The sequence below is a fragment of the Cricetulus griseus genome, chromosome 2 (assembly GCF_003668045.3).
Source record: "Cricetulus griseus strain 17A/GY chromosome 2, alternate assembly CriGri-PICRH-1.0, whole genome shotgun sequence".
NCBI classification, from domain to species: domain Eukaryota; kingdom Metazoa; phylum Chordata; class Mammalia; order Rodentia; family Cricetidae; genus Cricetulus; species Cricetulus griseus.
The window spans coordinates 363,195,858-363,217,164 of record NC_048595.1 but is presented as its reverse complement, the minus strand read 5'-3'; the positions used below and the strand labels follow the sequence as shown (position 1 = coordinate 363,217,164).

Sequence of the window (21,307 nt, the reverse complement as noted above, 5' to 3'; positions counted from 1 at the left end):
AATTGGATCATGGTTCAAGGATACCATCTACTACAGTGAGAAAGTTAAGACAAGAGGAGCTTAAAGCAGCTGGTCATGTTTCAACCACAGTTATGAAGCAGGAGGAGATAGAACTCTTGTTTTCTTTCTTCTTATACCATACAGGATTTCAGCCAAACAGATGCTTCCACCCATAGTCTACAGGTCTTCAGACCTCCAGTAAACTAATGAAAATAACCACTGCAAAAGTGTTGGGGCCAGCCGGGCATTGGTGGTGCATGCCTTTAATCCCAGCACTTGGGAGGCAGAGGCAGGCAGATCTCTGTGAGTTTGAGGCCATCCTGGTCTCCAGAGCGAGTGCCAGGATAGGCTCCAAAGCTACACAGAGAAACCCTGTCTCAGCAAAAAAAGTGTCAGGGCCTGTGTAGTATTTTGGAAATATGTTCCACCCAGTCACAGGATGGCCTGACCTAGGTGGGGAATGGCTCCTATTCCATATAACAAAAGACTTGGGTCAGGGCTAGTCTGCACCCAACCTGAGGTATAGTGAGATATGCTGGTGTGGGGTACCTGAGGGCTTGAGTACTAAGGATTGTCTCTAGGGTTAAAGGAAATATTTGCTATTAGCCCTTTATACATGATAATGGATGTTTTCTGCCATTACCCTCACTTTTGGATGGTTATTTAAGATGATGCTTCAATAAACTGTGGCCTTCAGTATTTACTGGTAGCACTCCTGTTATGAGCAGATGTCTCTGTCTCATCTTTAATGCCGTTGGGTAGTTAGTTTCCCCATGTCCATACCCCTCCACACACACACACACACACACACACTCAGGGTCCAACCCGGGGCTGTTCAGCTGGTTCCAATCTCAGCCCTGAAGACATTAGACATTAGTCCAGAATATAAAGGAATATACAGAGACTGGCTTCTCATGTGATTGTACATTTAATTGTGTTAACAATTAAGACTTAAGTATTATTTCTCCAACTCTTGTCTACAGGAAACACAAACACAATTTTAAAAAATACAATTTAAGTTTATTTTGTAGTGTGTGTGTGTGTGTGTGTGTGTGTGTGTGTGTGTGTGTGTGTGTAACCATGAACGGAGGTCAGAGGACAACCTTCAGAGGTAATCCCTCTTTTTATTATGAAAGTACCGAGAATATAAATATGGTTTTGGGTCTTGTGGCAATCAAGCTTTCTCCCAAAGCCATCATGTTAGCTCCAGCCACAAAGCTCTACATCATAACATTCTTTCCCTTCCCCCAACATTACATTCATCTCATAAGTAAAATAGCATCCAACTAGACAGGCCCACAAAGTATTTAACCATTTCAAGAGTTTAAAAGACCTCAGCACATGTCTCATCTGAGACTTCAGGCAATGTCTTAAGTGAGGTTCTACAACATAAAAACAAGCAGCATATTTCACCACACACTGACACAGAACAAACATTCCCACTCTAAAACAGAATAATCAAAGCATAGCAAGGAAGGATCAGACCAAAATTCAGGAGGCAAACACCCAGGCTGATAATCCCAGTCTTGATATCTGTGACTTCTGCTGCACTGGTGTTGAGTTGGGTGACCCCCACCTTTCTGGCTTCACTTGAAACATACATAGTGTCTCTCCTAGGTGTTCGCTAATCATTGCTTGAAGTTTTCCTTATCAGGTCCTGTACTTACTTTCTTCAGATTCCTGGCATCTCCATTATCTTGGTTCATGCAATAATTTGGTTTGTAACAAGTTAATATCCTCAGACTTGAGTGGCCTGAATGACTGTGATATCTACGACTTGATTCTTTCCATCATACTAAACAATGTTACATTAATTCCAAGCAATACCTAGTGTTTTTCAACATTCCACTTTAACAGTATCAATTTCCAACATTAATTCCCTTATTTGCTACACAATTTGACTTTACATGATGCTTTCTGTTTTAATTTGCTCTATGAGGTTTATGTGTTGGTAAAGTTTCTGTCAGAGTCATAGGTAGAAGGTCTCTATTTAATATGAATTCACTCATTTACTAGAATATTGTTTTCCAGGAGACAGGCTCTGAGGATAACTAGGATATAAAGAAGAGTCGAAAACTGTCCCTCATTCTTTACTTATTTAGTTTGATTTCTCTTGGTGTGATAAACACCACAACCAAGACTACTTAGGGGAGAAGAGAGGTTATTTCATTTCACTGGCTGCACTTCATCCATGGAAGCCAAGGCAGGAGAACACAGCAGAAATTTACAGCAGTGAGTTATGTAGGAACAGGAGAGGTATGTTACTTTCTGATTTGTGCCCCTTAGCTTCAGCTCAAACAGCATTCTTCTACAATCAGGACCACCTTCTGAGGTGTGGCACATCCAAGGTGCACTGGCATCATCCTAATTGGTCTAGACACTTGTGTATCAATGAGCATTCATGAAAATACCCCATAGATATGGTCACGGCCAATCAGATCCAGATTAGAGACTCCATCACATATTGCTTGACTTTGTGAAGCTGAGAGCAGAAACAAATAGGACATCTTAGTTGCAGATCTTCTCATCAGTGTGGATTCTTTGATGCTGGTGGTAATGAAAAATATTTTTAGGTTGTTTCCACATCATCTGAGTGTGTAGAGTGTCCCCCTAGTATAATGTCTCTGGGGACACTTCGTGTATGAATGTCAGGTAAAGGGACTACCACAATCTTAGCATTTGTAGTGCTCTTCACCACCATGAACCCTATGACTCTTAGAGAAGAATAAAAACAGCCAAACACAGGGCCATACTTTATACACTTACAGAGAATCTCTTGTGTGTGACTTCCTTGACATTCAGCAAGGGCTGAGTAGGCTTCTCAATATTCTTCACACTTGGAATGTTGGTGCTCAGAGTGTGTGCTTTCCTTTTGTTTAAGGTATGAGGATCCTTTAAAAGCACTGTCACCCCTCCACAGTTGTGCTGCTTCTCTCCAGGACAAATTCTGGTCAGAAAACATCGATTAACTGGGAAAGCTCTTCACCCCATTCCTCACATGTGTGTAGCTGTCCTCTACTACTCATTCTTTTATGCTGGGGAATGTCTGAATGCTTCTAGAGGCTTGACCACATTGCTCACACATGGAAAGCTTCTAGTCAGAATGAATTTTTTTTATATCTTTTAGGGTCTGAAGAAGTAGAAAACATTTTATGAACACTTTAACATTTGTATTATTTCACTGAAGTTCGAACTACCTTGTGCTGAGAAACATTACAAAGCTTATTAAACAGTTGGCAACATTTTTCAAACTAATGGCACTTCTCGACATTATGAATTATCAGTTGTTTCAAAAGTTCTTAGTGCAAACGACTATGTGCTTTCTCTCACAGATGAATCTTTTGGTGTTGTTTAAGACCAGAAGACTGGTGGAAGGCCTTGCCACATTCTCCACACTTGTAACGTTTCTCTCCCGTGTGAATTCTATGGTGTTTAGAACGTGCTGTGTAAGTTCTGAAGTCTTTGCCACATTCTTTACACTTGTAAGGTTTCTCTCCAGAATGGGTTCTTTGATGTTCCTTAAGGTTTTTCGTACAGTAGAACAGTTTCCCACACTCTTGACACCTGTAAGGTTTCTCCCCGGTGTGAGCTAATTTGTGTTGAGAAAGGTATGACTGAGTAGAGAAGCCTTTGCCACACTCTTCACACTTGTAGGGTTTCTCCCCAGAGTGCACCCTCACATGACTAGAAAGCTGCCAGGGAGTTCTAAAGACCTTGCCACACTCTTCACACTTGTAGGGTTTCTCTCCAGAATGGATTCTCAAGTGAGTAGAGAGATGGGAGGAAGACCTGAAGGCTTTGCCACACACATCACACTTGTAGGGTTTCTCCTGGGAGTGACTTTTTTGATGTTCCTTAAGCTTTGAGGAATAGTAATACATTTTGCCACATTCTTCACATTTGTAGGATTTCTCTTCTGTATGAATTCTCCGGTGTGCAGAAAGCAATGATGGAGCACTGAAGGCCTTACCACACTCTTCACACTCGTAGGGCTTCACTCCTAAATGAATTCTCTGGTGTTTAATAAGATGTGAGTTCCAATCAAAGGCCTTGCCACATTCTTGACATGTATAGCATTTGGCTCCTGGTGAGGAAAAGTTAGAAATATGAATACAAACAGAGCAACATTCTTTGTGTTTATGATGCTTATATTCAAAGTGGAGACATTTACTCACAGGTAAATATTTCTATATAAAAAAGCTACACCTATATTCAATGGAACCTAGTTCAAAAACTAGGTAGAAATCATGTATCCTTGCACTGAAACAAGAAGATCAAAATATAGAACATAGAAAACAATCAATATTAATCAAAGTCAAATATCTAAGGAAGGTATAACATCAGCAATCAAGAAAACCCTTAAGAGAATTATGCTAATGAAAAAGGGTACATTGAAAATATAGAAATTTTATGGATAGATAAGCAAAAAGCATAATAGTCAAGCTTGGAAAACACATGTATAGCCTAAGTACAGACTTTTGTTTGGGGAAGGTTAGAATGTTAGGTTCTATAAGAAGACTGACCATTCATAACATTATCAAATAATATATTTCAAGGATTTAGGACATGAGGTTTTATGTATATTTTATGAAGGGAATAAATACCTGAGACAATGCTATAATAAGTAAGTAAAGTTCATTTGGAAATGACAGTAAACACAAACTGACCTGAAGGGAGGAGAACAAATCTTAGGAGACTTGAAGCATTATAAACATCTAACAGAAATCATTGACAGTAAAGACAGAAAGGGAGACTCATAGAGAATGAGTTCCACCAGAGCATCACATCTTAATACATGTGGCAAGACCTGGCTCCCTGCTGGAACTCTGGCCTCCCACTCTGACACTGTCCCCCCCTCATTCCTACACACCTGTTGGCATGGCAGCTGCCTCTTGTCTCTTCACATCTGAAGTTTCTTGTCTTTGCTCCAGAAATGTGACCAGGTATGGCTTACAGGAAGCAAGACCTAGTTTGTGGAAAGGGAGAACAACATTGTTAGCATGTTTTCCTGGGAAATAGCATGTCCTCTCCAGGACTGTGTGTATAGGGAATGGGAAGATAATACAAAGGATTGTAGAGGGTTAGTTCTTCATGTGTTATATGATGGCCACATTGAAATTCTGAGAGGTGCTTAGGGTCTGTGGTTTTGAGTTCCACCCTGCTCTTTTACAAGGGAAAATGTTAAAACTAAAGAGTGTGACATTCTCTACAACATGGATTCCCCCTGCTCCTGCCACTTACTTTCTAACATCACCACTGATGTGGAGGACACTTGTAGCAGAAAAAAAAAACAAAAACAAACAAAAGATTATGAGCACAAAAAAATGAAACAGTTCTAAGACATAACAATAATTGCCCTCATTTTCTTAAAAAGTGGCTCTAGGAACCTCATTGTTGGAAGCACAAGCTCCCATGAGATACTGTACAAAAGACAAGAGTTTTATGCTGACAGTTAATGAAGAGCTCACCACAGACGAGATCCTCACCTAGAAACACAAGGTTGCTGAAATTCTCCAACATCACATCTCTGTACAGATTCCACTGAGTGGGGCCCAGACATTCCCATTCCTCTGCAGAGAAATGAATGGCCACATCCCAGAATGACATGTCCTGAAATAAAGAAGAAAGAATGAATACCACACATTGTGTTGATTAAAACTGTCGGCAATTACATAAATACCAAGAGCCACACATGATTCTACATACCAAGATTTAGAGGAGAGCTATGCATCTGATATAGGTAAGTAGTATCCCTAAAATAGGTCTGATGTACTAATGTGACGTTACATGGGACTCATCTTTAAACAGAGTGAATGGCAGAGGAGCCTAGAAACTCCTATGAATACTTTACTTTCGGGAACCATAAAATGGGTAGTGACTGCATCTACATGAGAATATGTTTGGGCTGGAGAGATGGTTCAGCAGTTAAAAACATTGGTTACTCTTAAAAAGACTTGGGGTTGAGTCCCAGAAGCCATGTGGCTGATCACAACTGTCTGTAACTCCAGATCCTGAGGCTCAGACAATCTTTTAGATATGTACACTAGCAAAACAACCCTATACAGAAAATAGTCTACTCCCTGTTGACTAAGCATTCAAATATATGAGCCTATGAGGGCCATTCTCATTCAGTCCACCACAATGATCATAGCTGCCTTGGTAAAAGAATCCTTGATATGGACAAACCTATTCAGATATCACAGTATATCTTACCAAGGACAAACCCACAAAAACAAATAACACGAAATCAAATCACTGAGCTTAGAACAGATTAAAATGTCTGTTTCCAGTATGAAGGAGAGGGATGTGAATATGTACATAGAGTGAGTTCTATTGATCAGACTGTTTGCTACTTCATAGTAAGACTAAGAATGTTCCAGAACTTATCCCTGAATTTCTTGCAGTTCTCACTCAGGAGCTAGGTCCCTTCACTGGCTTTCTAGAAGTCACAACTGTGTTTCTGGTGCCATTGCCAGCATGACCCCACACAGATACTCTTCTTCTTATACTCTTTCCTTCTTCCTGATGGCTTTGGGTGTTTTTGAAGGTGTCCACTTGTGTTTCTGAAACTTGTATTTCTCCTTTCTTAGGCCTTGTAGAGAAGTGGGCTCTTGTAGTTCTCTACAAGTAGGCACTTCTAAATACTCTCCAATGTTGCAAGTCTTTTTCTGTCCTGCCTGCCAGCTCCCAAATAACCATATGGAGTCTTATTATTAATGACAGAAGTTCAGCCACTAGCTTGGGATCGTTTCTAACTATCCCTTATAACTTAAATTAACCAATTTCTATTAAATTTACATGCTGCCATGTGGCTCATGGCTTGTTACTCCTACATGACCTCATTCTTTAGCTGGTGATTCCACCTTTCTTCTTCCCAGAATCCTCTGTGTCTGGTAATCTTGCCTAGCTGTTGATCATTCAGCTTTTTATTAAACCAATCACAGTGACATGTTTCCAGTATATGAAAAAGATTATTTCCCTTTTTGTCAAAATAAAAAGTTTTTTTAATCTGTAACACAGTAAAACTATATATAAGAAAAACAATTATCAAATAAGAATTATATCCATAATGTCCAATCCATTAGTACTTGGTAAATTTAGAGAAAAATATTTCATTATCTATCTTCCGTAAACTTTGGTAACTAATTCATTTTCTACCCTTGTATTCTAACTTGTATTACCAACCCAAAACTATCTTCTAGACCTTAAAACATTTTTTTAGATAAACAATTTAAGCTTTTATGTCTCTCAACCTTATACACTTTATACTTCTTTTGTGAGTTTCTTTTCTGAATTTGGTAACAAGGAAAACTATAACTGTAACTATCTAGTCTTCAACTGCATCCAAAAGGCCAAGACCCTCTCTAAGCCCCACCATACTGCTTTCTGTCTCTTTATCTGTCCTCAGTCCTCCAAAACTGCTATAGTTAATGTTGGTCAGGTAGCAGCTAGTTCCACCCTCTGATTCAAAACAAATTCATAACATGGAAACTTATAAAGGGTTGACCAACAGCTTAGGCTTGTTACTAACTGGCTCTTACAACTTAAATTAACCAATTTTAATCAGTCTGCTTGTTTCGGGGTCTTATTACCTTTACTCTGTGCTGCCCATGCTGCTTCCTCTCTACCTGCCTGGTGACTCCTTAAGGCTCTGCGCCCCCCATCCTGCCTAGCTATTGCCCATTCAGCTTTTTATTAAAGCAATCGGTGTGACACCTCTTCACAGTATACAAAAAGAGTATTTCACAACACTCCATTTCCATAACATCATGCTAGAGTGGGAGCGGAATGGATTTCCTTTCCAATGTTGATCCAAAGGAATAGAAAGAGAACAGTGTTACTGAAAGGTTTAGGCTTCGACGCTGATCGGCTCTACCTCTTTAAGAGACAGATGCTGCCCCCTGACAACAGTTAGGGCACACACAAGAAAACATGCTACGCCACCCTCCACACATGAGAACTCTGGGCATGTGTGGAACCTCAGTGCGCATGTGCAGTCTTCCCTTTAACAGCTCCAACTTTCCTGCTTCACTCTCTCTCTCTGCTTTCTTCCTTTATGCCACTCTCTCTCTGCTCACTCCTCCTTTGCTCTTCTCCTCTCCCACCTACGCGCTCTCTCTGCCTCTCTATGGTGACCGACCATGGCAGTCAGCCATTACCCCTGTTCCCCTTCTCAGTTTCCCTACTCTGCCGGGCCATATAATAAACTAGTCAACATGTCTCATCTTGCAGCTTTCTCTTTTCCTCTTTTTAAATAAAAACATAACAGTTACATCTTAAGATTCCATAAAGACCCAACTACTGCCCAAGGTAATGCAGGGCATTTATGCCTCCCTAGAAGATGAGATGTGCCAGAATAAACTTTTGTGAGAAACCCACAGATTGCTGATGAGCTTTGGCTCAGCAGAAGAAGGTAATCTAAACAAGAGTGCATTGAAGTAAAAGGAAAAGGGGGCTGGGAACATAGCTCAGGGAGAAATTCTTGCTCAGATGTGTGAGGTTCAATTTCCAGCAAGGAGAGGTGGACTGAAGTTAAGTCATGGTGCTATGCTTGCTCATGCCCCATTCACATGCACTAGCAAGGCAGGACTCCCTGGAGAGGCTCCAATTGTCTGGCTCATTTGTAGTGAGATATCCACCCCACCCGCATCTGTAGTGCTGATCATCACAGATGAGAACTTTATGGGGACTGAGTTTAGATCTGGGTTCAGGGCAGGTGGCTCTCTCTTGCATCTGGTTGGGTCACAGGGAGCAACCTGCGTGGATCCTTAGAGCAGGAACCTGTGGTGGCCATCTGCTTCTTATGTAACTTCTCCCAGAAATAAATTATATTGAATCTATATTTGAACCTAGTCCCGTGTATCATTATCCATGCCTCTGCACTCATTCCTCAGGCTGTTAAAAGTAGATCAGATATCTAATGCCTATCTCACTTCAGCCTGACCCCGAAACTAATTCTTACCAGACTCTCTCAGAGAGCCAGTGAGACAGGCCTGGAGTCTTGAGTGGTAGGGTCAAGTCAATGAGAAGAGCCTGCAGCCCAAGTGACAGGTTCCTATACCATGTTAGAGAGTGGTCCTTACAATTCCAGCTGGAGGGCTCACTATGATTCTTAAAGCAAAATATCAACAAGCATTATAAGGCCTATGGGCAGTCAATGGGGACAGGAAACAGAAAAAAAGGAAAAACAAACAACAAAACTGCAATTGTGATCTGAATATAAGACCTATGCTAATGGTCTGAATGAGAATTCAGACAAGTAAGCTTTGCAAAATAATGACTGCAGAATAAAAATTGCAAATGTAAGTAAGGACATTAGAAATCAAAGAAAGAAATTTCCAAATTATCTGCACGTGCACAGCATGTCATGCATTTCTCCACACAGGGTGAGCCTGGTAAGCCTTGTGCTGACAAGCTCAAAGACTTCAAGAACTAAAACCAGGCAGTTGGCCCTATTCCACCATACTCCCTAGGGAGGGGGGGGTCTCAGGCCTCTACTTTGATACTCAGAAGCATGGTGACTTTGAGACTGGTCTCTGTGTGGATCTGGATCTGGATGACTGCATCATTGGTGAATTCACACATGGCAGAATTTCAGTGCTAGCCACTAGCCAATGCTCTCAAAGAACTTCTGAACTTCCACCAGTGCCATCTTCCCAACCCATCACAAACCTGAAGGACATCACAGTGGATATGAGTCAAACCTGCAGAGCTTCCAAAGCATGCTAACTGGAGAAGACACTCCAGTGGGCATCTGGAGCATTTCCCGGCTCTGTTCCCCATTTGGGGAGATGTCTGATTACTGTAATCTTTATAATATGACATTCAAGAAATGTTAACGAAAAAGTCAAAAGACAGATTTCAGGTGACTATGCTATGCAGCTCCTCACAGCCCACTGGATGTGCACTCTACTACAACAGAGTAGAAGTTGTAAGACACTTGTATCTCCTTTTTGTATCTCAGAGAAAAAAAAATTTTTTAGAGGAGCCAGGAAACCGTGATTGAGACAGCAAAACCGTGATACAAGACAGCAAAACAAGTCTCTTGATCAGTCTCCAGCAACTATGACTTTCCATTTCAGACCTAGTGTCTCCATCAATTACAGAACACATTAGAAACACCATGAAGAGCCAATTCACAGGTCTCTGGCCAGGATCTTGACTGACAGATGTGTGACATGGAGCAATCATTCATTCTTGTCTTAGCAAATTAGGTGATAGTTTGACTCACAGCAACAAATTTGGTATTACTTTGACTCAGAGCAGTTGATTGCAACAATGAAAAAACAATGGAGACCATAGGGAGATACTGTTTTTTTTTTTTTTGTTGTTGTTGTTTTGTTGCTGTTGTTTTAAATGGGCTTTAGATTTGACAGTTTATAAGTTTCTGTCTTAGGTGTGTAAATATAAAGGTAAAACTTAGATGCTCAGTACACAGTTACTGCCTCTTCCTAATGAAATAGTGCATGCACTTCACCTTGGGAACACTTGAGGTTTACATTCTCTTCCACCTGACTTGTTTTTCTATAGCTACCACAAACAAGAAAACATTTGAATACAGTTTTCTATAGTCTTCCAGACAAACAGACACATACCTTTCAACTCAAACTTCACTATCGAGGTTGACAAGTGTCATTGGACTCACTGACAGATATTTTAACCCCAAAGCAGAAAATGACTTCAACCTGTGCTTCTCAGGTTGAACCTTACTTGTTTTTGACTGTGATCAAAATCTGTCCAAATAACATTTGTGCTTTATCTACATGGCTTCTAACACGCACATAGCCATCACCAGGAACTGAATGTCACTACCCAACACAAGGTCACTTCAGAGTTTCCCCAGATTGTCAAAGATGACATGGTTACTACCCGAGTCTATAAAAAACCATTAACTCCATTCATGCTATCACTCACACTAACAATATTAGGCTAGCATGAAGAGCCTGGGAGGAAAGGGGGCAGGACTGCACACCATGTGAGACTGTCCTCCACTCTGAGGAAGAGCAAGGAGGAAGAGGAAGCCAGTCTGTTTACTTCATGGTGGCAATACCACATGTGAAGGCCAGTGGTAGATGTGGGTGTCATTTTCCAATTAACTGCGATTCTGTTCAGGCTGACAATCAAGAAGCATTATAGACACAAGTGAACCTAGGTGTGAGGATTCATAGTGTAAGGACTTGGGCAATCAAGCTTTAAACAAACAGGTGGGAATGGAAACCACAGACAGCTGCACCAGTCAAAGACAACTGCTGACCTGGAAATGGACAAATGGAGGAAGTCTCAGATCACAGGGGAAGAAACACAAACTGGAAAAATTCAGATGAAACTGGCAGAGAGCATAATGTGGTCATGACAGAAAATAACAGAAATGAATATGCAAAGATACTTAGCATTCCCTGCAAGTGTTGAGCAATAGTCAAGCAAGGCAATGAGGAGAATCCTTTTCTGCAGAGTAAATGCAAACAAGCATCTAATCACCAACACATGCCCTTAATAAAAGGATGCTAATGGAAAATTATGAATTAAATTTCAAATACAATCAAATAGAATTACTCTCAGCAAGTGTGTAAGTTTTGAAAACTGGCAGGAGGTCAGTTGAATGGATCTCTGTTAGATTGCTGGTGCTCAAAAGTGAGAAGAATCAGAAACAATTACCACACCCAATAAACTATGTTTTAAAGGACCTTTTAAAACTCAGGGTATCATGTAGCCTAGGCTTGCCTTGAATTTGCTATGAAGCAGAGGATGACTTTGAACTCTGGTAGGAACTCTGGTTCCTACCTCCTCCCTGAACAGCAGAGATGACAGGGATGGGCAACAGAATAGACTTAATTGCACCTTTCAGTCATAGGTGTGTGTGTGTGTGTGTGTGTGTGTGTGTGTGTGCGCGCGCGCGCGCGCACATGCGCACGTGCACACACGTCTGTCTGTCTTTGTCTGTCTGTCTGTCTGTCCTTTTGTCTCTCTGTATCTGGAACCTGTAGGTTTGTGGGAGCATGCTGCTAATATCATCTCTACATTGTAAGGAAGCTGTTTTGACTTGGAAGGCAGTGTGCTTTTCCCACTTCATAGAATGTCTCTCTTTTCCTTACAGGTTAGCAATAGAAGGAAGTGTCTATTATTATTTAATAAATGGTTGGAAACTCGCTGAGAATTCCAGTAGATGAGACAAGGTCGTTTGAAGCCCATGTTTCCTGAGAGGAGACTTGAATGTCATAAGCCAGTCTCCAGCACACAAAAAACATGGTTTGACTGATGAGTGACAAAATATGCAACAGCATAACAGATACCAGGACGAATCCCAGTGAGCCACAGCCTTCCCTATTCATCTTATATGGTCTCTAGCACAGTAATAAAAAGTAAAAAATAAAAAGGGGTTAATCACCGGGCTTTGGTGGTGAATGCCTTTAATCCCAGCACTTGGGAGGCAGAGACAGGCAGATTTCTGTGAGTTAGAGACCAGCCTGTTCTACAAGAGCTAGTTCCAGGACAGCCTCCAAAGCCACAGAGAACCTCTGCCTAGGAAACACCCCCCCCCCGGGAGCCCCCCAAAAGGGTAAATATGTCTAGAACTCATTAGGGAGCATCAGTGGACCTGGATGCCACATTCACTGACCAAGTATGTTTAAGGGAGTGTAGGCATTCCCTGTCGATAAAGTGAAGAAAGGGAGGAAAGCATGTGATGAGAGGACATTGTACAGAGCAGCAGGGCCATTTCTCCCTCCTCCCCTTCAGAGACATTCAAGCCCCCTCCCAACAATTGTGATGACCATTGCTTTCATCACACCAAGTCCGCTCTCCCATCTGAAAAGAAACCCAAACTAATAGTGTCACACAGTCTCAGAAAGAGATGCAGATTTACTAGTGTTTTTCACTTGGCAGTATAAAATGGTAATTGCTTGGACTAAGCAGGGCTAGGATCACACCATTTACAGGATTATTATCTGTGTATGGGAGTGTACTCTGGGGATGCCGGTCAGAGGGGTGTACAGGAAGTTCCGTTTCGAAATAGCTGTCCTGAAAACTATCATTTCAAAGAATTGAGACTAACATCCCTTAAACCAAAAGCGCCCACAGAACAATCTGTCTCTATAATATAGGAACTTTAGGAACGTCTGTCAGCTGAAACCAGGAGTCCTAAGCTGTCTATGAATACAGTAGTTCTACAAGTCCTGAGAAATCTGACAACAGCCATGTGAGGCAGGGTCACTAGGGAAGCATGTTTCCCCAGCCAAGCAGGAAAGTCAGCTCCCTTTAGCTCCCAGGTCACCAGAAGCTCAGGTGGACTCGGGCAGCAGGGCGTCCTAAGAGACTGGACACCCACAGCACGTGGCTTTGGCATGTCCCTCTCTCGCCTGTCAAACCTGCACCCAGGTGCAGTGGCCCAGCCTAGGTCAGCACAGCTGCACCTCCAGGTCAGCTTCCCCTGCCTCCCACCCAGGCCAAGTCAGCTCCCTTCACGCCGGACTCGCCACCTTGCAAGTCCCTCAGATTTGCAGGACGGCGCTGGCCCCTGCACCAACCTCCATGTCAGAGATCCAAGCCCAGCGCTGAGCAGGATACACGCCTAACTATGGGGAGAATAGAAGTTTGAAGTCTGAACGCTGAAGTTCGGTGTCCAAAGTCCATTCTTGTGACGTCATAGTGCTCGCGACTACATTTCCCACAAGGAAGCGCGAAGGACTTCCGGGAACCTAAAGAAGGTGATTTGTACAGTGTTTGCCAAACTGCTCAGGTGAGATTGGAAGGTAACAGACTTGAGCACAGAGCCAGACACAGGGCATTCAGGCTGTTTCAGCCCTGCGATCTCAGCACCCTATGTTAACCTGTGAGCAGAGCCTTTCACAGTAATGTTTACGGCGTTTCCTGGGTATTTCCGCTTAACAGTTCTGATGGAACAGCATGGAAACTCAGAATCATCTGTTTTACTTAAAATGAGGAAGCAGGAAGCTAATGTAGGACTGGGCATCATCTCTTGAAGATGCTTCTTGAAGCCGCCCTTGCTGACCTCACCTGTCATCCAGAATCAGAACTCAAAGCTATCAAAGACAATTTATAGATGTGCTGTGTCTAAACACAATGCCGAGGATGCACAGTGGGCTAGCTCAAGGTAAAGCACTTGCTATAATGAAGGCAGCTTTGGATTAATACCCAGTAATAAAAATAATCCTTGTCCTCCTGTGCTGACACCCAGTGTGAGCCATGCATGGATCAGACTCCACAGGAGGAATGGGGTTCCTATGAACCCTGGAATCCATGCAGTGAAAGGCATGGGTCAGGATCAGAGATGTTTAAAATAGGTGAACAAAGTGGAAACTAGGATCCCAGATCCATCTCAGATCTTTCAAACTGTCTGTAAATTACTTTCTCTTGTTTCGTTTTCCTTTTTTTTTTTTTTTTTTTTTTTTTTTTTGGGTTTTGTTTAGTTGATTGGTTTGGTTTTTGTGTTTTTGAGACAGGGTGTCTCTGTAAATTTGGAGCCTGTCCTGGAACTAACAGGCTGGCCCGGAATTCACAGAGATCTACCTGCATCTGGCTCCCTAGTGCTGGCATTAATGGCATGTACCACCACCACCCAGCTCACCTGGACATTTGATTGGCACATCTGTTTAGAATGGCTCATGATTGCTCTGTCCTCCAACTTAGTGCTGCAGTGAAGGGCCTTGTCAGCCACCTTAAGACTTAGCACTTTTGAGCACGGCTAGACTTCTAATATGTGTTTTCGAGAGTGTGTGCATGTGTGTGTTTGTGTATGTGAGTGTGTGCACATGTATGTTTGTGTATGGGAGTGTGTGCACATATGTGTCTGTGTATGAGAGTGTGTGCACATGTGTGTCTGTGTCTGTTACATGGAAACATGACTGGGAAGCTCCTGAGTCACATGAGAAGTGGTGATCTTAGATGTGCAGCATCCGTTCACAACAGTTCTGTCCTCTCCATTTCTTCATAGTGGAATTTGTCTGTTTAAAGAGGACACGGCAGAGCTACCACATGCAAGTACAAACTGAACATGCACAGTCTAAGAGAGACAGCCCACTTAGCAGTGTTATAGGAATCTAACAGAGACACTGCATCTAGGGTTAACATTATAACGAGTAATTGCTCTTCTCTATCTAGTAGAATAGAATAGTTGTTTTCTAGATGTACTCTGACCTTGAAGAAATTATTGTGAAAAACTGATTCTTTTTTGTGATTCATAGAATTGTCTTTCTGAGAATGCTTTACTGCCTTTGCTATACTTTGCATGACTTTGGTCACAGGATGCCTCTGGCACACCTGAAGCTCTTGGAATACTGGGTACTGCAAATGGTAAACTATATGGACCTAAGTAGCAGGGGTCTGATGCTTTCAACCTGGAGATATGCAGATTAATTCAAGGACTTTAGTACAAGGAACTTGTTTGCCCAATATACACATTTGTGTAACAATCATTAAACATGACTTTGAATGGCTGCTCAAGGATTAATCCTCAGAAGCTGGACCTTCCTGCTGACACACAGGCCTAAAAATTCATATTGGAGTGACCTATCCTTCCACCTACCGATGCAACACTGAATACCTGAAAGGTAGGACGTTAGAGACACAGGCATAGTTATGGGAAAGACAAACCAGAACTGGATTATTTGGCCAAATATGTTTGCTAAGACCATGTTGACATTTTAAATTTTTTGCCTATAACAATATTTTAATACTTCTAACATGCAATTTCCTGCCATTGAAGCATTTTGCATTACATGTGATGTTTGGCCAACTCACTTTACAATCTGCTCTTACAGGCTAAAAAGGTGGTTCAGTAATTAAGAGAATTTAATGCTCTTGCAGGGGATGTGAGGTCATTTTCCGATGTGCATGTGGTGGCTCACAAGCACAAGTAGCAGCAATTCTAGAGGATCAGACTCCCTCCTCTGACATCCTCAGACTCATGTGCAAAAGATGGGCACAAAGACTCTCTCTCACACACACCCCAACAACTGGTAAAATGATAGAAACTATATAATTAAAAATTTTAATCTGGGCATGGTGGTACACACCTTTAATACCAGTACTCAGGAGGCTAATGGAGCCAGATGACAGAAGTGGAAGCAACCTGGTCTATAACTGAGTTCCAGGAAAGACAGAGATATGCATAGAAACTGTGATAAAAAGAAAACTTAAATCTTAGGTCTTACCTTTAGGGGGAAAATTATGTTTGAAGGTAATATTTTTCTCACTATTTGAATTTATCTACAAAAAATGGTTAAACACTTGCCAGTTGCCATTTAAAAAGATATATCCTTTCCTCAGTGATGCAAAAATCTAGTCAAATAGACTCTTTACTGGTGCACTTCTCATGGATCTGCTCCTTGAAATATTTGTTCAATCTTTCTTCAGCCTCATCCAAAACCAAATGGCACTGTGCAATGATATAGAGGCAGGAGGATAGGGAAATGATACATGTTCCACAGGGAAAGGAGAACATGCTCCCATGTACAAACAAAGCCTTGATAAATAGACACTACATGATTAGAATTAGGATCATGACAGCCTCAGCCACAATGGTGGTTTTGGGCTCCATACAGAAGCAGCTGCTCAAAGAGGAGGACCTGACCAATGTAATATTTGAGACTAGTGAGGAAGTGGATGTGTCCCTCACTTTCCACACGATGGGAATGAGGCACAATCGTCTGTGAGCATCTATGCCTATGGTTTTGAGAAACATTCAGCAATCCAGCAATATACTACCAAGGAGATAATTAAAGGGAGAGATGTCACTGCACAGTCTCAGTCTGGCACAGGCAAGGCAGTCACCCTCAGTAGCTCAGTCTTCCAGTGCTTAGATATCCAGGCTTGAGAAACACCAGATTTGATCTTCGCTCCAACAAGAGAGTCAGCTGTAGATTCAAAAGGGTCTTCTTGTTGTGGGGGCCTACATGAATGTGTGTGGCCATACCTACAATGTGGGCAACAATGCTGGGAAGACCTGCAGTGGCTGGACTACGGGCACTGGCTATCAAGATGTTGGTTTTGGATGAGGCTGATGAATTGTTGAACAAACATTTCAAGGAGCAAATCTGTGATGTGTGCATGTGCCTGCCACCAGCCACACAGGCCATTCTCATCAGTGCCACATGGCCTCAGGAGATCCTGGAGATGACCAACAAGTTCATGACTGACCCTGTACACATCTTGGTGAAGTGTGATGAACTGACTCTGTAAGGCATTTAACGTTTCTCGTGGCATTGGAAAGGGAGGAACAGAAGTTTGATATTGTGTGGTCTCTATGACAGGCTGACCTGACTGTCATCTTTAACACCAAGAGGAAGTTTGTTGACAGAGAAAATGGGAGAAACCAATTTCGCTGTGCTGTCCATGCATAGACATGCCACAGGAGAACCAGACCATCCTGAAGGAGTTTCAGTCAGGTGCCAGCTGGTGGTCATTTCCATAGACTTCTGGGCACAGTGTCAGATATCCCTCAGGTGGTCCTCTTCACTACTATTGACCTGCTCAACAACAGAGATCTGCAGTTTGTCCATGCTGTCCCTATTTCAAATCCATGTCTGTCAGCAGCTGTGTTTTGCTCATCAGCATTCAAAAAACCCAGAATCAACACAATAACACAGAGAATCCAGATCTGTGTATTTTCCATCTCTATGTGGCTTCTTTTATATTATTTCACTTATGTCTTTAAAGACTTTATTATTTTTAAATATTATTTCTATGACTGTCTCTACACATTTTTTATTTTCTTAAGCTTACACACACTGTAAATACACTGGAACACAGGTTCCAGTGGTTTGTCCGCCCCCCCTTTTTTTTAACCATGTGAGTAAACTCCAAATTGCTAAGATACAGCTGTGTCCTCTGGGGAGCTCTATATGCTGGCTCTGCCTGCTTCTTGGTTTGTGAGGACCAGGCCTAAACCTCATGGCCCAACTGGAGGAGTGTGACCAGGAATTGCATTCAGCCTTCCTAGCTGTTGGAAGCCAGTACTGATAATTAAAATATCCGTGGTAGTGGGTAACACGAGCACCTCCAATATCTCATTAAGAATAACTAGAATCTTGGCAGTGGGTGGCACATGTATGGTGCACTGCCATCATCCAGTGGTCTAGATTCCCCTACATCAATTAGCATAAATAAATTTCCCACAGACATGTCCATGGGCCAGTGAGATCATGGGCCACACAACTAAGATTCACACATAGAGTTGGCTGTGTGAAATTGAGAGTAAAAGCAAAGAAGGACATCATTGTTTCCATTATTTCCTCTCAATAAATATTCTTTGTTGTTAGTGAAGATTAGAATATTATTAAGGGTTTTTTCATTATTAGGGGTGTGTAGAGTTTGGTGTTGATGAAGAATAGAAATGTTACTGAAGGCTTTTCTGCATTATTTGAGTGTTCAGAGTTTCTCACTACTATGAAGTCTCAGAGGATACTTCCCATGTGAAAGTGGGGGAAAGCCTTGCCATCATCTTAGCCTTTGTCATGCACCTTACCAGTGTGAACCTATGATGCAGATGCAGGTATGAGGAATAGCTAAACAACTGGCCATATTCTACATTTGCAGAAACTCTCTCATGTGACTTCCTTGATGCTCAACAAGGGGTGAATTATGAAGAAAAATATTCTCACAGCTCTTCAGGTTCCTAGGGTTGTTGCTTGGTATGAACACCTTTCTTTGTTTAATGCAGCAGTTCTCAACATATAGGTCATGACACCTTGGAATTCAAATAACCTTTTCACAGGGACACCCAAGAAGATTGGATACAAAGATATTTACATCATGATTCATAACAGTAGCAAACTCTTAGGTTGGAAGTAGCAAGGAAAACAATTTTATGGCTGGGCTCAGCACAACATGAGGAACTGTATTAAAGGTGTCAGCATTAGGAAGGCTGCAGAGCACTGGTTGAAGGTATGAGGGCTCCTTGAAAGCATTGCCACACCATCCACAGTTGTGTTGTTTCCCTCTGGGATGAATTCTAAGAAGGGCAGGAAATGTTGATTGAGTGCTCAAGGACCTCACCAGACCCTTCACATGTGTATGGCTTCCTTGTACTATGGATTCTTTAGTGCTGGATAAGGTCTGAATGACCCAAAGGCTTTACCACATTGTCCCTATTTGTAGGGCTTCTATTCAGAATATTTTTTGATATCTTGTAAAGAAGAAAAAAGCATAAAACATTTTATGAAAATTTTAACATTAGTAGTATTTCACTGAAGTTTGAACTACCATGAGTTGAGAAACACTAGAAATTTTATTAAAGGGTTTTTAACATTTTTGACACTAGGGTCATTTCTCTTCGGTATGAATTATCAGGTGTTTCAAAAGGTGCAAGCGACCTTGCCACATTCTTCACAAGGCTTCTCTCAAATGATTTCTTAGCTGTTGTTTAAGACCTGGTCTTGCCATTCTCCAACTAGTAATGTTTCCCTCCAATGTGACTAGTCTGGTGTATAGAACGTGTTGGATAAAGTCTAAAGTCCTTGCCAGATTCTTTATACTTGTAGGGTTTCTCTCCAGAATGAATTTTTAAAAATTCTTTAAATATAAGGAATACTTGTATATTTGTACAGTTTGCCACTCTTCACATTTGTACTGTTTCTTTCCAGTGTGAGTTAATTTGTGCTGTGTGTTTCTTTCCAGAATGGATTATCAAGTGAGCAGAATGAATCTTTCAACACATTTCACATTTCTAGGCTTCTCTCCTGCATGACTGCTCTTGTGTATTGCAAGTAGTGACGAAAAATGGAAGGCTTTGCTACATACTTCACACTTGTAGGGTTTCTCTCCTGTATGAATGCTCTTGTGTACAGACAGTCCTGGTGGATAACTGAAGGCCTTGCCACATACTTCACACATTTAGGGTTTCTGTCCTATGTGAATTTTCTTGTGTATAGAAAGTCCTGATGGACGAACGAAGGCCTGGCCACATACTTCACACTTGTAGGGTTTCTCTCCTGTATGAATATTCTTGTGTATAGAAAGTCCTGATGGACGAATGAAGGCCTGGCCACATACTTCACACTTGTAAGGTTTCTCTCCTGTGTGAATCCTCATGTGTACAGAACGTTGTGATGAAACATAGAAGGCCTTGTCACATAGTTGACACTTGTAGGGTTTCTCTCCTGTATGAATTCTCTTGTGTACAGAATATCCTGATAGGCGATTGAAGGCCTTGCCACATACTTCACACTTGTAAGGTTTCTCTCCTGTATGGATCCTCATGTGTATAGATAGTCGTGATGGAATATAGAAGGCTTTTTCACACAGTTCACACTTGTAGGGTCTGTCTCCTGTATGAATTCTCTCATGTACTTTAAGTAATGATGAAGCATGAAAGACCTTGCCACATACTTCACATGTGTAGGGTTTCTCTCCTGTATGAGTTCTCCTGTGTTCAGTAAGTCGTGATTGAACATAGAAGGCCTTGCCACATACTTCACATTTAAAGGGTTTCACTCCTGTATGAATTCTTTTGTGTTTATAAAGTAATGATGCAGCATGGAAGGCCTTGCCACATACTTCACATGTGTAGGGCTTCTCTCCTGTATGGATTCTCTTGTGTTCAGAAAGTGGTGACGGGACATAGAAGGATTTGCCACAGACTTCACACTTGAAGGGTTTCTCTCCTGTATGACTTCTCTTGTGTACACCAAGAAAGGACGGAAAACGGAAGGCCTTACCACATTCTTCACACTTATAGGGCTTAATGCTTAAATTAATTTTCTGGTGGTTAATGGGTTGTGAGTTCAAAGGAAGGGTAATGCCACATTCTTTGCCTATAAAGTGCTGTTTTCCTGATGAGTAAAGTTAAGAAATGAGTGAAAATTGAGCAACAATTCTCCATATTTATGTTTATTTTTAACAGAAACATTTACTCATACCTGCATACTTAATATAAATAATGAGTTACATTTAAATTACTAAAGCTGTATTCAGTGGAGCCTAATTTTAAAAGCCATAATAGATGGAAATTATGTAACTTGCAGTGAAAGATGAAGACGATGACTATGTAGAACATAGAAACAAAGGAATATTATTCAAAGTCAAACATAAGGAAGGCATAACATCAATTAAGAAAACAAGATTATTATGCTATTGTAAATAAGCCAAGATTATTATGCTATTGTAAATGAGCTGCTTAAAGAAATCCTAAGCACAGATTTCTAGTTTTAGAAAGTATGAAAGTTAGACTACGTAACTAGAAAACTATCCACAACAATATCTGATAATATTTATGGATTGAAAACAGGAAGGTCTATGCACCATTTATGAATAAATGTCCATTGATCAACTTATGAAAAAGAAATCATGGTCA

The 21,307-nt window shown here is 41.4% G+C and overlaps 1 protein-coding gene across 1 annotated transcript in view; it reads right to left on the bottom strand.

Moving 5' to 3' along the window:
- Window positions 1-1,058: 1,058 nt before the first annotated feature.
- Window positions 1,059-21,307, bottom strand: part of LOC100752468 (zinc finger protein 728) — a 52,110-nt gene continuing 31,861 nt past the window's right edge. The window contains 5 exon segments of the mRNA XM_035438796.1: window positions 1,059-4,084; window positions 4,871-4,966; window positions 5,487-5,610; window positions 13,573-13,694; window positions 19,644-20,786. Coding sequence (XP_035294687.1) covers window positions 3,327-4,084; window positions 4,871-4,966; window positions 5,487-5,610; window positions 13,573-13,694; window positions 19,644-20,786 — 2,243 coding nt within the window. The 3' untranslated portion in view covers window positions 1,059-3,326.